General features: G+C 36.3%; 1 protein-coding gene across 2 annotated transcripts; it reads left to right on the plus strand.

Annotated features, from left to right (window-relative positions):
* The first annotated feature begins 283 nt into the window (after window positions 1-283).
* Window positions 284-11,571, plus strand: LOC110446599 (multidrug resistance-associated protein 7-like). 2 transcript variants are annotated; one of them, XM_021491817.1, is made up of 16 exons: window positions 284-666; window positions 1,095-1,322; window positions 1,515-1,677; window positions 1,867-2,428; window positions 2,569-2,667; window positions 3,152-3,341; window positions 3,790-4,014; window positions 5,081-5,201; window positions 5,310-5,502; window positions 5,668-5,883; window positions 6,127-6,254; window positions 7,590-7,759; window positions 8,515-8,681; window positions 8,784-9,037; window positions 9,336-9,579; window positions 9,736-11,571. In XM_021491817.1, exons 4-16 carry the CDS (start codon window positions 2,081-2,083, stop codon window positions 9,991-9,993), a joined length of 2,613 nt encoding a protein of 870 aa, XP_021347492.1. In that variant the 5' UTR covers window positions 284-666; window positions 1,095-1,322; window positions 1,515-1,677; window positions 1,867-2,080; the 3' UTR covers window positions 9,994-11,571. The 2 variants fall into 2 exon arrangements, with proteins under 2 accessions (XP_021347492.1, XP_021347493.1); XM_021491818.1 differs by having other exon boundaries at window positions 8,515-8,672.
* The last annotated feature ends 1,896 nt before the right edge of the window (window positions 11,572-13,467 follow it).

A 13,467-nucleotide genomic window follows, 5' to 3' on the forward strand; every position in this document is an offset into this window, starting at 1 on the left:
CCAAGCAGTCTCAACGTTAAAGTAATACAGGAGCAATTCTCCAAACTACTCCAACCAGAAGCGACAAAGTCGAACAATAAAAAAACTACCTTACTGCAGGGGCTAAACAAAGCTTACGGGCGGGACTTTTTGCTTAAATGTGGCTTGTTGGAGTTTTTTGCACAAGTTATTGACTTTACTGGACCAATATCACTGAAAATGTTGATTTCTTTTTTCGAAAATCAAGATGAGCCAGCTCACATAGGATATCGCTATGCATTTTTATTGTTTTTGTCGAGTTTTGGAAAATCTCTTCTGGAGTGTAGATTTCAATTTGTTCGCACTCGTGTCATTTTTAAAGCGAGAATTTCTATCATGACGACAATTTATCAGAAAGCATTGCGGATAAATACTGTCTCTCTGTCAAAGTTCAGCACTGGCGAAATTGTCAATTTTCTTGGGACTGACACAAATCGACTTTTGAGGTCAATTTACCGTTTCCACACTCTATGGAGTCTTCCAATTGAATTCCTTATATGTGTGTATATCCTGTATCAACTGGTAGGAATTGCCTTTGTGGGAGGAATGGTAGTCGCCATGGTAATTGTCCCAATAAACAAATTCATATCAACGAAACAGATAGCCCTCGTCAAGATACATATGAAACAGAAAGACAAAAGAACAAAGGTATGTACAATAACGTCAAATACATCTGTATAGAGATAGTATTGTCATTTCCTATCATTGTTGTTGTAATTGATATAAAGGTCTTTGAGTATATTAATGTCCTTGTTATCAATAAAAATGAAAAAAGTAAATAAATAAATAAACATTTTAAGTCTTGTATCTGAGGGGAACACTGTAATATTACATATTTACTTTAGCGGACGCATTTTTTAGCGTATTAACAGATAAGCGCATTGATGAATTGGCGCACTCTCATATTTGCAATAGATAACTATATAAAGAAACTTTAAATAGCGCTACTATTAATAAGCCCAATGTTTAAAGAGCAAAAAGACGCTAAAATCAGAATACCGCTTAAATATGTGCGTTTACAGAATAGTAATTTAGTTTACTTAACGAGTGTTGTCGTCTTTGTTGTCTTTTTATAGATGATAAACGAGGTATTGGGAGGAATAAAGACCATTAAACTTAACACATGGGAAGACCACTTCCGGAAAGTAATAGACAAACTTCGTGATGCTGAATTATATACCACTAGAGAGAAAAAAATAACTGCAGCCTTTTCAGTATACGTGTGGGTCGTGACCCCTGCCCTAATGACTGTACTTACCTTCAGCATATACACTGTGATGGGAAATACGCTTACCACTGCAAAGGTAATTTGGCCGTTAATCGCGTTCTTAATGGTTTGAAAAAAAATGAATTTGAATTTGAAATACGTATAAGATAAATTTTCTAGTAACAGTACATGATCCATCTATCCCTGTTCACATTTCGCATTGCAATGTCAATGTAACGAACATTAATTATTTTATTATTTTACTATGTACATAAAAACTATATTACAGATGTTTGCATGCCTGGCACTGTTTCTCAAACTCCTCGGATCCCTCAATGATATTCCTTGGTCTATCAGTGTAATAATGGAAGCACTTATTTCTCTTAAAAGGATTGAGAAATTTATGGCTTTGGAAGATATTGACCTCAACAGATATTACGAACAAAAACAAGGTATACACAACTTTTTATTGACTTTTTGTCTTGTATGTAAATAATTTAGTGTATAATAAACGAAACCTTAACTACTGACATCTCATTTAACAAGTTTCTAAATATAAATTAACCTACATTTCAAACTACAAAAAAGGGAGCAAAAGGTTCATATTCAAATACAGTTGCATATAAATTGTTTGGTTACAGAATCAAAGAAACCCGACACTGTGATATCTGTAAGTGCAGGAACATTTACATGGGAAGGAGAAAATCTCAAAAGCAGTGAAACGAAAGAGAATGAGTTTGGACAATTACACAGATCAGTTAAGACAACGACGAAATCAGGAACCTTAACTTTACGAGACATTACTGTTGACATCACAAAGGTGATCATTTAATATTCAATTTGTTGATTCAATCAATGCTTGGTTTATGTAAAACAATCAATTTGTTACATTTCGTCTGTGACAAAATATATCTTGAAACTGGCATGATAAATAATCTATTTTCTGCAAAGGGCAAGTTCATTGGAGTGATCGGCAAGGTTGGCTCTGGAAAAAGTTCCTTCTTAAACGCTATAATGGCAGAAATGGCTCGGAAAGACGGCAATATTTCTGTGTCAAACATCAAAAACGGATTTGCTCTTGCGGATCAGGAACCTTGGATACAACAGGCAACCGTCCGTGATAACATTACCTTTGGCAGTCCGTTCAACGCCAAGAAATACGCTGAGGTTCTGGATGCAGCATCACTAAAACAAGACATAGATGTGTGTATGAAACGCGATGTAACATACCGTAAATTTATTTGTGGTTCGGAACATTATGGAATTAAGCTTCCACGATATCTGATGCATTTAAATAGTTATAAACTTAATACAAAAATAAAATGCCTTGTTTTTTCCTTTAGATACTACCAGCTGGGGACAGAACAGAGGTTGGCGAGAGAGGAGTAACATTGAGCGGAGGTCAAAAGGCCAGACTCGCTCTCGCTAGAGCATTATATAAGGTAAACATATATGATGTTGATATATTGAAAGATGAAATGTAAGTCACACACATGGAACTGTACCTTTAAAACTCAGTACTATTAACAGTATGCCAAAAATTAATTGCACTGATTCGTACTTTTATGACTCATAGCCAAAATCCGAATTGGTCTAAACTACTTTTGAAAGAGAAGGGGAAGTGCGTAAACCCCTACATTATATGACTTCCAATTTGTAAGAACTTTGCCACTACTAAACTGAGTTTATCAAGGTTACGGCAAACCTCGGGTACTTAAGGAAATCCACCAACATATACACCTTGTATTTTGAAAAATGAACCTAACACATTCACACATTGAAGTTCTATCCTCATAAAAAGAATTGAAGGAAAATGTCTTCCGTCAACTATAATTTTGCTAATGATATATGACATACCAAATTGCAGTGCAATATTAAAATTTCTTTGAAATCTAAATATATGTTTATGTTCCATTCTGTCCCTAGGATAAAGATGTGTATCTACTTGACGATCCCTTAGCTGCAGTTGATGCCCACGTGGCACAACATCTCTATGACAAATGTATTATGGGATTACTCAGGACAAAGACGCGAATACTCTGCACACATCACACAAAATTTCTTGGGGAAGCAGACCTGGTCATTGTCATGAATGACGGAGTAATCAGCAAAATGGGTAGGACTTAAATACGCTTTCATCTTTTGAAATGTAGTTCTGGCATTGACATTTTCGATAACATATATTTGAAGTATCTATTGCAAGCCAACTTTCCAACTAACCGCAAATTCACGTTATTGATGAGATATCTTAATACAAATTTATATAAAATATTAAGTTTTATACAATAGTGATCAAGATATCGTTTATACCTTAATTTTCAATACAAGATTTCTTAAAGATATCTTTTAGCGTTCATGAGATATAAGTTATACTTCCTAAGATATATTTTAAACCTTCTGAGGTCTTCTATTACAGAGACAGGTACATTTAAATCAATTTTATATAGGATACCTTTACATGCGTATGAAATTCTGATAGACGATTTAAGATAATTCATAAATATATATATATAACAGAATAAAGTTGCAATAATTCGTGAACATTTACTGTGTAATTTAAACAGGTATCCCAGCTGACATTCTAGATGGCATTATATTTGCTGAGCACAAACCATCCGACAAAAATGCCGCAGAAATAGGTTACACTGAAAATAATGACAAGGATGGTAAGATGAAAGAGGAGGCCAAGGCGACTGGTGGTGTTAAGTTACGAGTGTACAAGACATATCTGGCAGCGCTTGATAAATGGGTTCCCCCAGTCATTCTCCTGTGTTTTTTCTTCATGCAAGGTACGATTTGCTCTTTCCTAATCAGTATGGGTATCCAGGTCATTATAATAGAAAAAGAAAGAAGTATGATAATGCGATTTCGTTTATAAAACTGATTACTCCCTGTCACTTAGTGAAGTGGGAATTATAATATTGGCTTTTTCCGTCATCAGGATATACTCTTCTGAGTTTTAAATCAAGTTAAAATCTCGATTTATCTAGTGCTACAAATTTGCAAGAAATTAATCAATATATGAACAATTTTGAAAGTAAACGTGCATTTTAAATATTTGTCGAAAAAACATTTAAACTTACAAACCGCTTTTTGGAAATTTTTAATAAAAGCTTTCAAAAATTATCAATTTGGCAGCCATTTTTAATGAGCCAAAAACCGTGTTTGTTTCACTCTATGAAATGCTAAAATTTAGAAGAAAAAAAAGAATCAAATGTGTTATTTTATCACCATTTTAACAGTACCAAGTTGATTTTAGCTGTGCTAATTTAAGATGTTTAGTTTTATAAAAAGCATATGAAGCAAAACAGACTTTTTTTTTAGAAGATTTTATACCAAACAGCAAAAATGGTGAAAATATGATGATTTTCGAATTTCCGAAAAACAGTAGGGGTAGCTTAAATGTCTTTTTATTTGGTGGAAACATGTGTTTTAGAAATAGCACTTCCATAATTTGGAAATATTCTTACGGGGTTGGAAGATATTACATACATTTGTTGCGCATTCTATCAAGCTAATAAATTCTGCCAAACATTGTGTAAAATGTGTAACCTTGACCAATCACAACAAAGGTAAGAGCATGTGAACACATCATCTTTGGTAATGAATTTTCTCATATTATACTCTTTAAGATAAGGTATGACTTTAAACAAGTGGTTAGATGATGCGATCTACTTTATTTATTTCCATTAAAGTGGAAGCGGGGTCGCATGTTTTTTAAAGTGATAATAAACATTTCACAGAAGAAAAATTGTAGATTTTAAGCAGAAATTTAAGTTTAATCATTTCGACTGCGTCTGTGTCAGAAGTTTGTAAAACATAAATCATCATTTTTATATTTTGTTCCTATTTCAGCATTTCAGAAGATGCAAAACTGGTGGCTTGCTCACTGGGTGAACAGCACTAGTATTAACAATACAAGCACTACCGTTACCGGGCACCTCTGTTTCTATGACAACATGTCTACTCCCAACAGGTACGATACTTTTGAGATGATTTGATAACCATTTTTTCTTCTGAATGACCGAATCATTGGATTATTCCACTTTATTTCTATTTCTAAATTCTATCTTCTCCATTTCAGCTTCGATCAAGGTTATGATACAACTGGCACTGTAACACTCGGCCAACCCAGTCTTGCATATTACATGATAGTCTTCGTTTGCCTAGCCAGTGTTTATTCTTTATCCGCGGTGACCAGGGAACTTCTCTTCGTCTATGGTGGGATGAGTGTGGCTAAGACTATGCACACCAACCTACTCAAAACTATACTCAAGGTAGACCATTTATGGTGTTTATGGCAGACACGCTAAAAAATGACACTGTCATTATGATATTCGATAGATCAATTGCGTTTAATATTTCCCCATGAAGATGCCATCACAGCGTCTTCTTATTGGCCGAGGGAGTTGTGATTAAGTTAATGTATTGGTTGATTGTAGGCGCCTATGTCCTTCTATGATGTAACTCCTGTAGGCCGGATTCTAAACAGATTCTCATCTGACATGGATACCATCGACGACACCATCAGCAGCACCATCAATATGAGCATAGCTAAATCGTTCAATATAGCTGGAAGTGTACTCATCGCTTGTTACGGCATGCCTTGGTTTATTCTTCTCCTGCTACCAGTAGCCTTCTTCTATTATCGCATACAGGTACGTTGCGTGGTTATCAGAATGAAGGTAAAATACAGCCTGTTATACGACACTTACTCATACTATTCGTTCAGTAATGAACCATTTAGTATCAACGCTATCTTTTCTACATTTATGGGTAACTTGTTGTTATTAAATACATTTATTGATATATAATTGGAGGAATTAAATACCATTTAACTTGGCTGGTAACTAGTATATAGTAAGACTGATTGATTTATCTTTTTATTTCATTTTTTCCAGGATAGATATCGCCACACGTCTAGGGAAGTTAGACGAATAGCAAGTCTTAACTATTCACCGATCTTCTCCCACTTCTCAGAGACTGTTGCGGGAGTAGTTACCATCCGGGCATTCCGACAGACAGAAAGGCCAGTTTCAAAACTTGCACTAGGCGTAATTATAAGATGTCAGTAACAGTACCCACGGAAACTAAAATATAAATATTGTTTAATGAAGTCCACAAAACGAAATATAAGGGACTTTATGTTTTCACTCCATTTCTCATTTTGAACATTGTTATTAGTCATATTACATAATAAACAATCTTGACACGTGCATTGATGAACATGCCTTGATATTCATTCAGAATTTCATTGTTCAATTCGACATTATTAGTTATATAGTCAGTTACTGACCCTCTACAGAACCATAGAGGGTCAGTAAGATTTATAGGGGGCGAGGGCGAGAACAGTGTTGCAAAGGCCTCTGACTGGTCTTAGTTTACGTATTGTTCAGCTTCGTGGTATGTGGGTGTTTCATGGCATTATGAACTCGGCATTGACTTCATTTTTTCAAAACTTTCTTTATATTGGTAAACATATACTGTAAACAGGTTCATATACATAACTTATCAAATGTTTATGTGTAACGTTTCGCTGACTAGTACAATATGCACCCTGACACCTTCATTAGACAAATACCTGTAAACATGAGTACAGTAATGTGTAGAATGTGAACGAGATGGTAATAAAACCCATACATACGACTACGCTATTAGCGTATTTATATTAGAAGTTGTTATAAATGTTCGAAATGACGTTTTAATCGAAAGTCAATTTGGCCGAGTTTTGTTGAAAACCCGGTTGTAAATATATGACAGTATAACAGCCCCTCATCTCGATTCAGATTCGTATTTGTCTATCTGATCGCCAATCGGTACATTTGAAATAACTAAATACTACGCTTCGACTAAGAGCGTAGCTGAATAGACTTGTCAGCTTTTTTTGGCATGTCATAGACATTTCCCATGTAAGTGGTCATATACACTTAACCAAAAGAGAGGGTATTTTGCTGTCATTGAAATAAGTATTTGTTTATAAGGTAAGAGAAAATGTAAAAGACACATTTAAAATGTTAGCCAACGCCTTTTACCGAGGAGAAGAATTGGTATTCCTAATCACCGGAGGGTTATACTTTTAATTTATCGAAATGACCATGAATTACGGTTTTCTAACCCTTATAACAAAACTTCTGATCGATAGACCGTATAATATTTACTCAATAAAACTTAAGTCGATTCCCTTAAGTGACATAAATCATTCTTTGTAATTCAAACCATAACTATCAAACATTTCACTTTATTATTTGTTTGGATATTTCTAGTTCTTTGGGAATTCAGAATTGTTTGCAGGAAATGAGTTTGATAAGGAATGCGGTAAAATGATATAAAACATTCTCATAGGCAGTTCACCTTATGCTTGTAGATTTAAAGACCAACACGTTGACCGCGTGAACAACTGGTTAAGAGCTCACTATACATCCCATAATATCGGACTTTGGTTCTTGTTCCGGACACAGGCTATTGGAACTGTCATTGTGACGGGAATAGCTCTGTTGGCTGTGATACAACACAACATCTTTCGTATCGAACCAGGTAAAATATCCGTATATATTTGCGCTTCCAAGCTGCATATATTTCAGCCCAACCATATTCAGGTAATAAATTTTTCAAATGACCCATCGTCCATTTTTTTGAAATTTCTCCGGAAGTACTGAACAGCTCTTTTTCACCATTTTGCACAGGTTTTCTTGGTGTCAACACTTTCTTTTATATATGAAAAGCAATATGGCTGTCATATTGGCTTTCAGGTCAGATTTTATCAACGCTTTTTATTAATGCTTTTTGACAAAGGAGAGCCGGAAAGATAGCTCAAAAACTGTGTACACAGACTTCCCTTTACCTTTAGTTGTGCAACTTTGGTACAAAGTCAATATGAAACGTCAAGGTCATTAACGTCAACTTACATGTCCCCTCAACGATAAGCATTGTGAAGCAATATGAACATTGAACGGTAGCATATGGTAAGTAATCTATAATAGAAAATAAAGGTCACATCGCGAAAGGTCCAAACGATTGTTTATATTGTGTCAGGTGCCTCATTGATTTAAAATCAAGGGCGTTAGATAAAAGGTCAAGGTCAAATTTAATATATGAATTGTTAACATCATTATGAAGCAATATGGTAGGGCAAATCCTACACTCCTTTCCAGTAAAGTATTTTATTATGACATAAGCTGACGTCATAAAGTAGGCGTCAAGATTCCTTTGGGATCTCACGTTAAAATAATTGTTTATTGGTAAAAGTATCATGTTAATTTGAATATGAAATATTGATATCAATATCACAGGAGTCGCTGGACTTGCCATATCTTACACGCTTACCCTATCACTTCATCTGAACCGAATCGTCAATTCTGTGACGGAGATGGAAAAAGAAATGGTTAGCGTTGAGAGAGTGCAGCAGTATATAGATGACACGCCCAGCGAGAGATGGGAAGGCTTAGAGGTGAGTGAAGTAAGCTGAATTATATATTTATATCAATAAATAATGTTTAAATCAAATTTAGAAATTATAGCCATCAAGATATTTCACGTTTACCCTAATTGTTTGTTACAGCCTTCCCCGGCCTGGCCAGCTACAGGTGTGATCAGCTACAGTGATGTCCACATGAGGTACCGGGATGGTTTACCTAACGTCCTCAAAGGCCTCACGTTCAGCACACGTCACGCAGAAAAAGTGGGAATTGTTGGGAGGACTGGGGCCGGAAAATCAAGCCTCTTCCAGACACTGTTCCGTACTGTGGAGATCAGCTCTGGAGACATAACCATTGATGGAGTGAACATACAACCACTGGATCTCAAAGACGTCAGGTGATTGGCGAAATAAATACACTTAATGTATCAATTTTAGTTTTCATTTATGTTGGTCCTGATTGAAGCCCGCAGCTAGGTGTTTAACTGTTGAGGTAAGTACACGCAGAAAACCCAGGTGGTCCTGCATGTGACCTCATACCGTTTTCACGTGCAATCGGGGAACACTACAAAAATTCTGCCATTGTCAAAAACGTCAAATTGTTTATAACCTATAGAAACACGACCACAGGTAACCGTTACTATTCTATAGAACAGTCTTACCACAATTCAGAGATAATTATGTATACATTTTCAGGCGACACCTGGCTGTGATTCCCCAGGACCCATTCCTCTTTAGTGGTACCGTCAGGGAGAATCTGGACCCCACTTCATGCTACAGTGACAAGGAACTGTGGGGTGTTCTGGACAAATGTCATCTCCGTTTGACTGTCGACAGACTAGGGGGGCTAGAGGGAGAGGTGACTGAGAGAGGACGATGTTTCTCTGTGGGTCAGAAACAACTCGTGTGCCTAGCGAGGGCGCTTCTCACAAAGGCAAAGGTGAGTAACTTTTCAATGTGATGTGTAGGCAATTCATGATACATTGGTAGATAACAACCATCAATGCGTATTGACTCCATCTCTGTTCACTATAGATTTACTTGATAAATGTATAAATTGCAGGAAACATAATACAATGTCCTTTTCTCAATCTAGGTGCTGTGTATTGACGAAGCTACGGCTAGTGTGGATCTGGAGACAGACATGTTGATACAGGAGACAATACGACAGGAGTTTGTGAACAGTACGGTGCTGACCATTGCCCATCGTATCAACACCATAATGGACAGTGACCGAGTGTTGGTGATGGATCAAGGTCAGGTGGCCGAATTGGACTCTCCGGAAAACCTTCTCATAAACCCACAATCTGCATTCTACAAACTAGTTCATGGTGACTCTCGAAAGACTGAATAGCACATTTGTAATACGAATCAATATTTAAACTTCTAGTTGTGTGGTATACCTAGTATATACCTGGTTGTTATCATTGGTGAAATGGAACACTGCTCTGATATATGTACATGCAATACATTTTATGAAGGGGTATACTTGTATATTCCTTCTATATGAGGACATGTCAACCGCATGATAGGCCGATTAATTTATATAAAAATACAAAGTTTAAGGACGGGACAATCAATATATACTCACTCTGAACAAACGTAACTTAAACGTATTTTTTTTTTATTAAATACCTCTAAATGTGGAAGGGGTAATCAGTATACTAACTTTTAATGAGGATAGGGTAGTCAATGTATACAGACTCTAAGTAAGGATAGGGTAGTCAATGTATACAGACTCTAAGTAAGGATAGGGTAATAAGTGCATGTTCTTTGAGTGAGGATAAGCTAGTCAATATATATATATACAGACTCTCAGTAAGGACAAGACAACTTATATATATTGACTCTTATTAATGGTAACGGAAGCTTATCAGAATATACTGACTATGAATGATGATATGGTCATCGATATATATTGAATCTGAATGGGGATAGAATAACGATAATCAGACATCACATTGCAATGCTGAATGGGATCAGATAATCATTCTACAACTATGACTCGGCTACTATATCATTATAATTGAGAATAAGTTATGAAAGTTGTTATAAAAATAAGGACATAGTACGGCTATTACAGTATCATACACCGTATCGTACACCGTATCATACACCGTATCGTACACCGTATCGTACACCGTATCATACACCGTATCGTACACCGTTTCCTACACCGTATCCTACACCGTGTCATACACCGTATCATACACCGTATCGTACACCGTGTCATACACCGTATCATACACCGTATCGTACACCGTGTCATACACCGTATCATACACCGTGTCATACACCGTGTCATACATCGTATCATACCCCCGTATCATACACCGTATCATACACCGTATCGTACACCGTTTCCTACACCGTATCATACCCCCGTATCATACACCGTATCATACACCGTGTCATACACCGTATCATACACCGTGTCATACACCGTATCATATACCGTATCGTACACCGTATCGTACACCGTTTCCTACACCGTATCATACACCGTGTCATACACCGTATCATACACCGTGTCATACACCGTATCATACACTCGTATCATACACCGTATCGTACACCGTATCGTACACCGTACCATACACCGTATCGTACACCGTATCATACACCGTATCATACACCGTATCGTACACCGTTTTCTACACCGTATCATACATCGTATCGTATCATACACCGTATCATACATCGTATCGTATCATACACCGTATCGTACACCGTGTCATACACCGTATCCTACATCGTATCGTACACCGTATCATACACCGTATCGTACACCGTATCGTACACCGTATCGTACACCGTGCCATACACCGTATCATACCCCCGTGTCATACACCGTATCATACACCGTGTCATACACCGTATCATACACCGTATCGTACACCGTGTCATACACCGTATCCTACATCGTATCGTACACCGTATCATACCCCGTATCGTACACCGTATCGTACACCGTATCATAGACCGTATCGTACACCGTGTCGTACACCGTGTCGTACACCGTATCGTACACCGTGTCGTACACCGTATCGTACACCGTTTCGTACACCGTATCGTACACCGTATCATACATCGTATCATACACCGTGTCGTACACCGTATCATACACCGTATANATTGTCAAGGGAGACATTAGGAAGAAGAAAGTTATTTAGAAAGGAGAGAAGAGATAAGGTCCCAAATTTAGTCGCCTCTTACGATCATGCAATTGGGGGCAGCAGGTACAATTCTTATGCCCTACCTGCAGGGTTGACACTGGTCGACGGCTGTTACGGTATGGTATGGAAAAGCCATATGACAATTCACTTATCATATGTGTGCAATAAAGGTATTCCGGACGGGTATGATGAGGTGGATGCGATAAAGTAATCTCGTCAACTGATAAAGGGGTCAAGCAGAGGTATTCCGAATGCGCTTGTAATAAAGGGTAGCGCAAGTGAAGGTTGACTCATCCTTAGCAATACAAACAGATAATATTTAGGAATAAGTATATGATAAATGCTAGTTCTAGATGAAGATACGTTTTCTAATTATATTTAGATTGTTGTGTTATACAATATCTTTTAGGATATATGTTGTTTTCTATTTATTTATCTTAAGTTCGCTATTGACATATGATTATCTTTATTTATATTGTTAACTGAATGAGACATTTACTACGTATATAATACAACTGTGTCCAGCTACATTTCGGGTATAATGGTATGTGACGGGTATTATGAATTATACGGTAAATAAATGGAAATATTTCAGGAACTATTATATCTAAAAGTTTTGTGTCATGCTGAAGAATGACAGTAGTTATGTGAACAAAATCAAATCAATGGTGCTATATGTAAATTAATCTGACGAAGTCAATAAACTATACTTTATGAAAGTTTATCAGCAATAGAAATGTGTGTTATAAGATCATCACAATATTTGCTAAATGTTCATTATTCATATTTATATCTGTATAGAGTCATTATGCTTTATTTAGTTATTTCGAAAGGTTTTTGAACCGCAAATCAAGTGTTGACAAAACTGAGTTTGATGACGTCACAATAAAGATTGATGACATTACAATAGTCTTATAACAACATTTGCCTTCGCAATGCCTTACAATGAAAGGATGCTGAGCAAATGTAAATATATAAAGAAACGTTTTGTAGTTCAGTACACATCTATGTACATGTATGGATTCAAAATAAAAGAGAGAAAATTTAAGTTCTTGAAAAAACAACATTTGTTCAAAGAAGAAAAATGCTCAGATCTGGTTTATGAACACGACTCTCATTGATTTTCCTATAGTGAACTATCCTTTTCTTGACAGTAACACACCTGCTTCCCAAACTACGATGTTTTCATTTTGGTGGAAACAATAAGCTAGTTCAATGGCTGCTATTTTCTTCATTTCGAAATATTCCATTCCAAGGTCCATGCGCATATGCCTTGTGATTTAATGGTCACCTTCTGGTACAGCTGGTTTATTCTCCCTTATACGAATCCAAGGGAATCCATGTTAATCTTTAATTTCCTTAGTTCATATTTTGCCAAATATTCGTCGATTTTAGTTCCACATTACGGTTTTATTCAAATTTCAGTACTGTCAGTGTACCGAAAACGTTAAATATGGATGTATCTTATACGTTCCATGGTATCAATTCCAAAAATGTTTGGTTATTTTTCAGAAATAGATATCATACAGTTTTCTTTTTTATTACAAATTTGTATTTCGGCCACCTGAAATGGATTTTGTCCATCTATACTCGGGTGTGATTGCAACTATAAATTTAGCATTAGAGTAGGTAAAAAAGGAATTTCAATGCCC

This window comes from Mizuhopecten yessoensis, unplaced genomic scaffold, assembly GCF_002113885.1.
Source record: "Mizuhopecten yessoensis strain PY_sf001 unplaced genomic scaffold, ASM211388v2 scaffold2871, whole genome shotgun sequence".
Taxonomy (NCBI): Eukaryota; Metazoa; Mollusca; class Bivalvia; order Pectinida; family Pectinidae; genus Mizuhopecten; species Mizuhopecten yessoensis.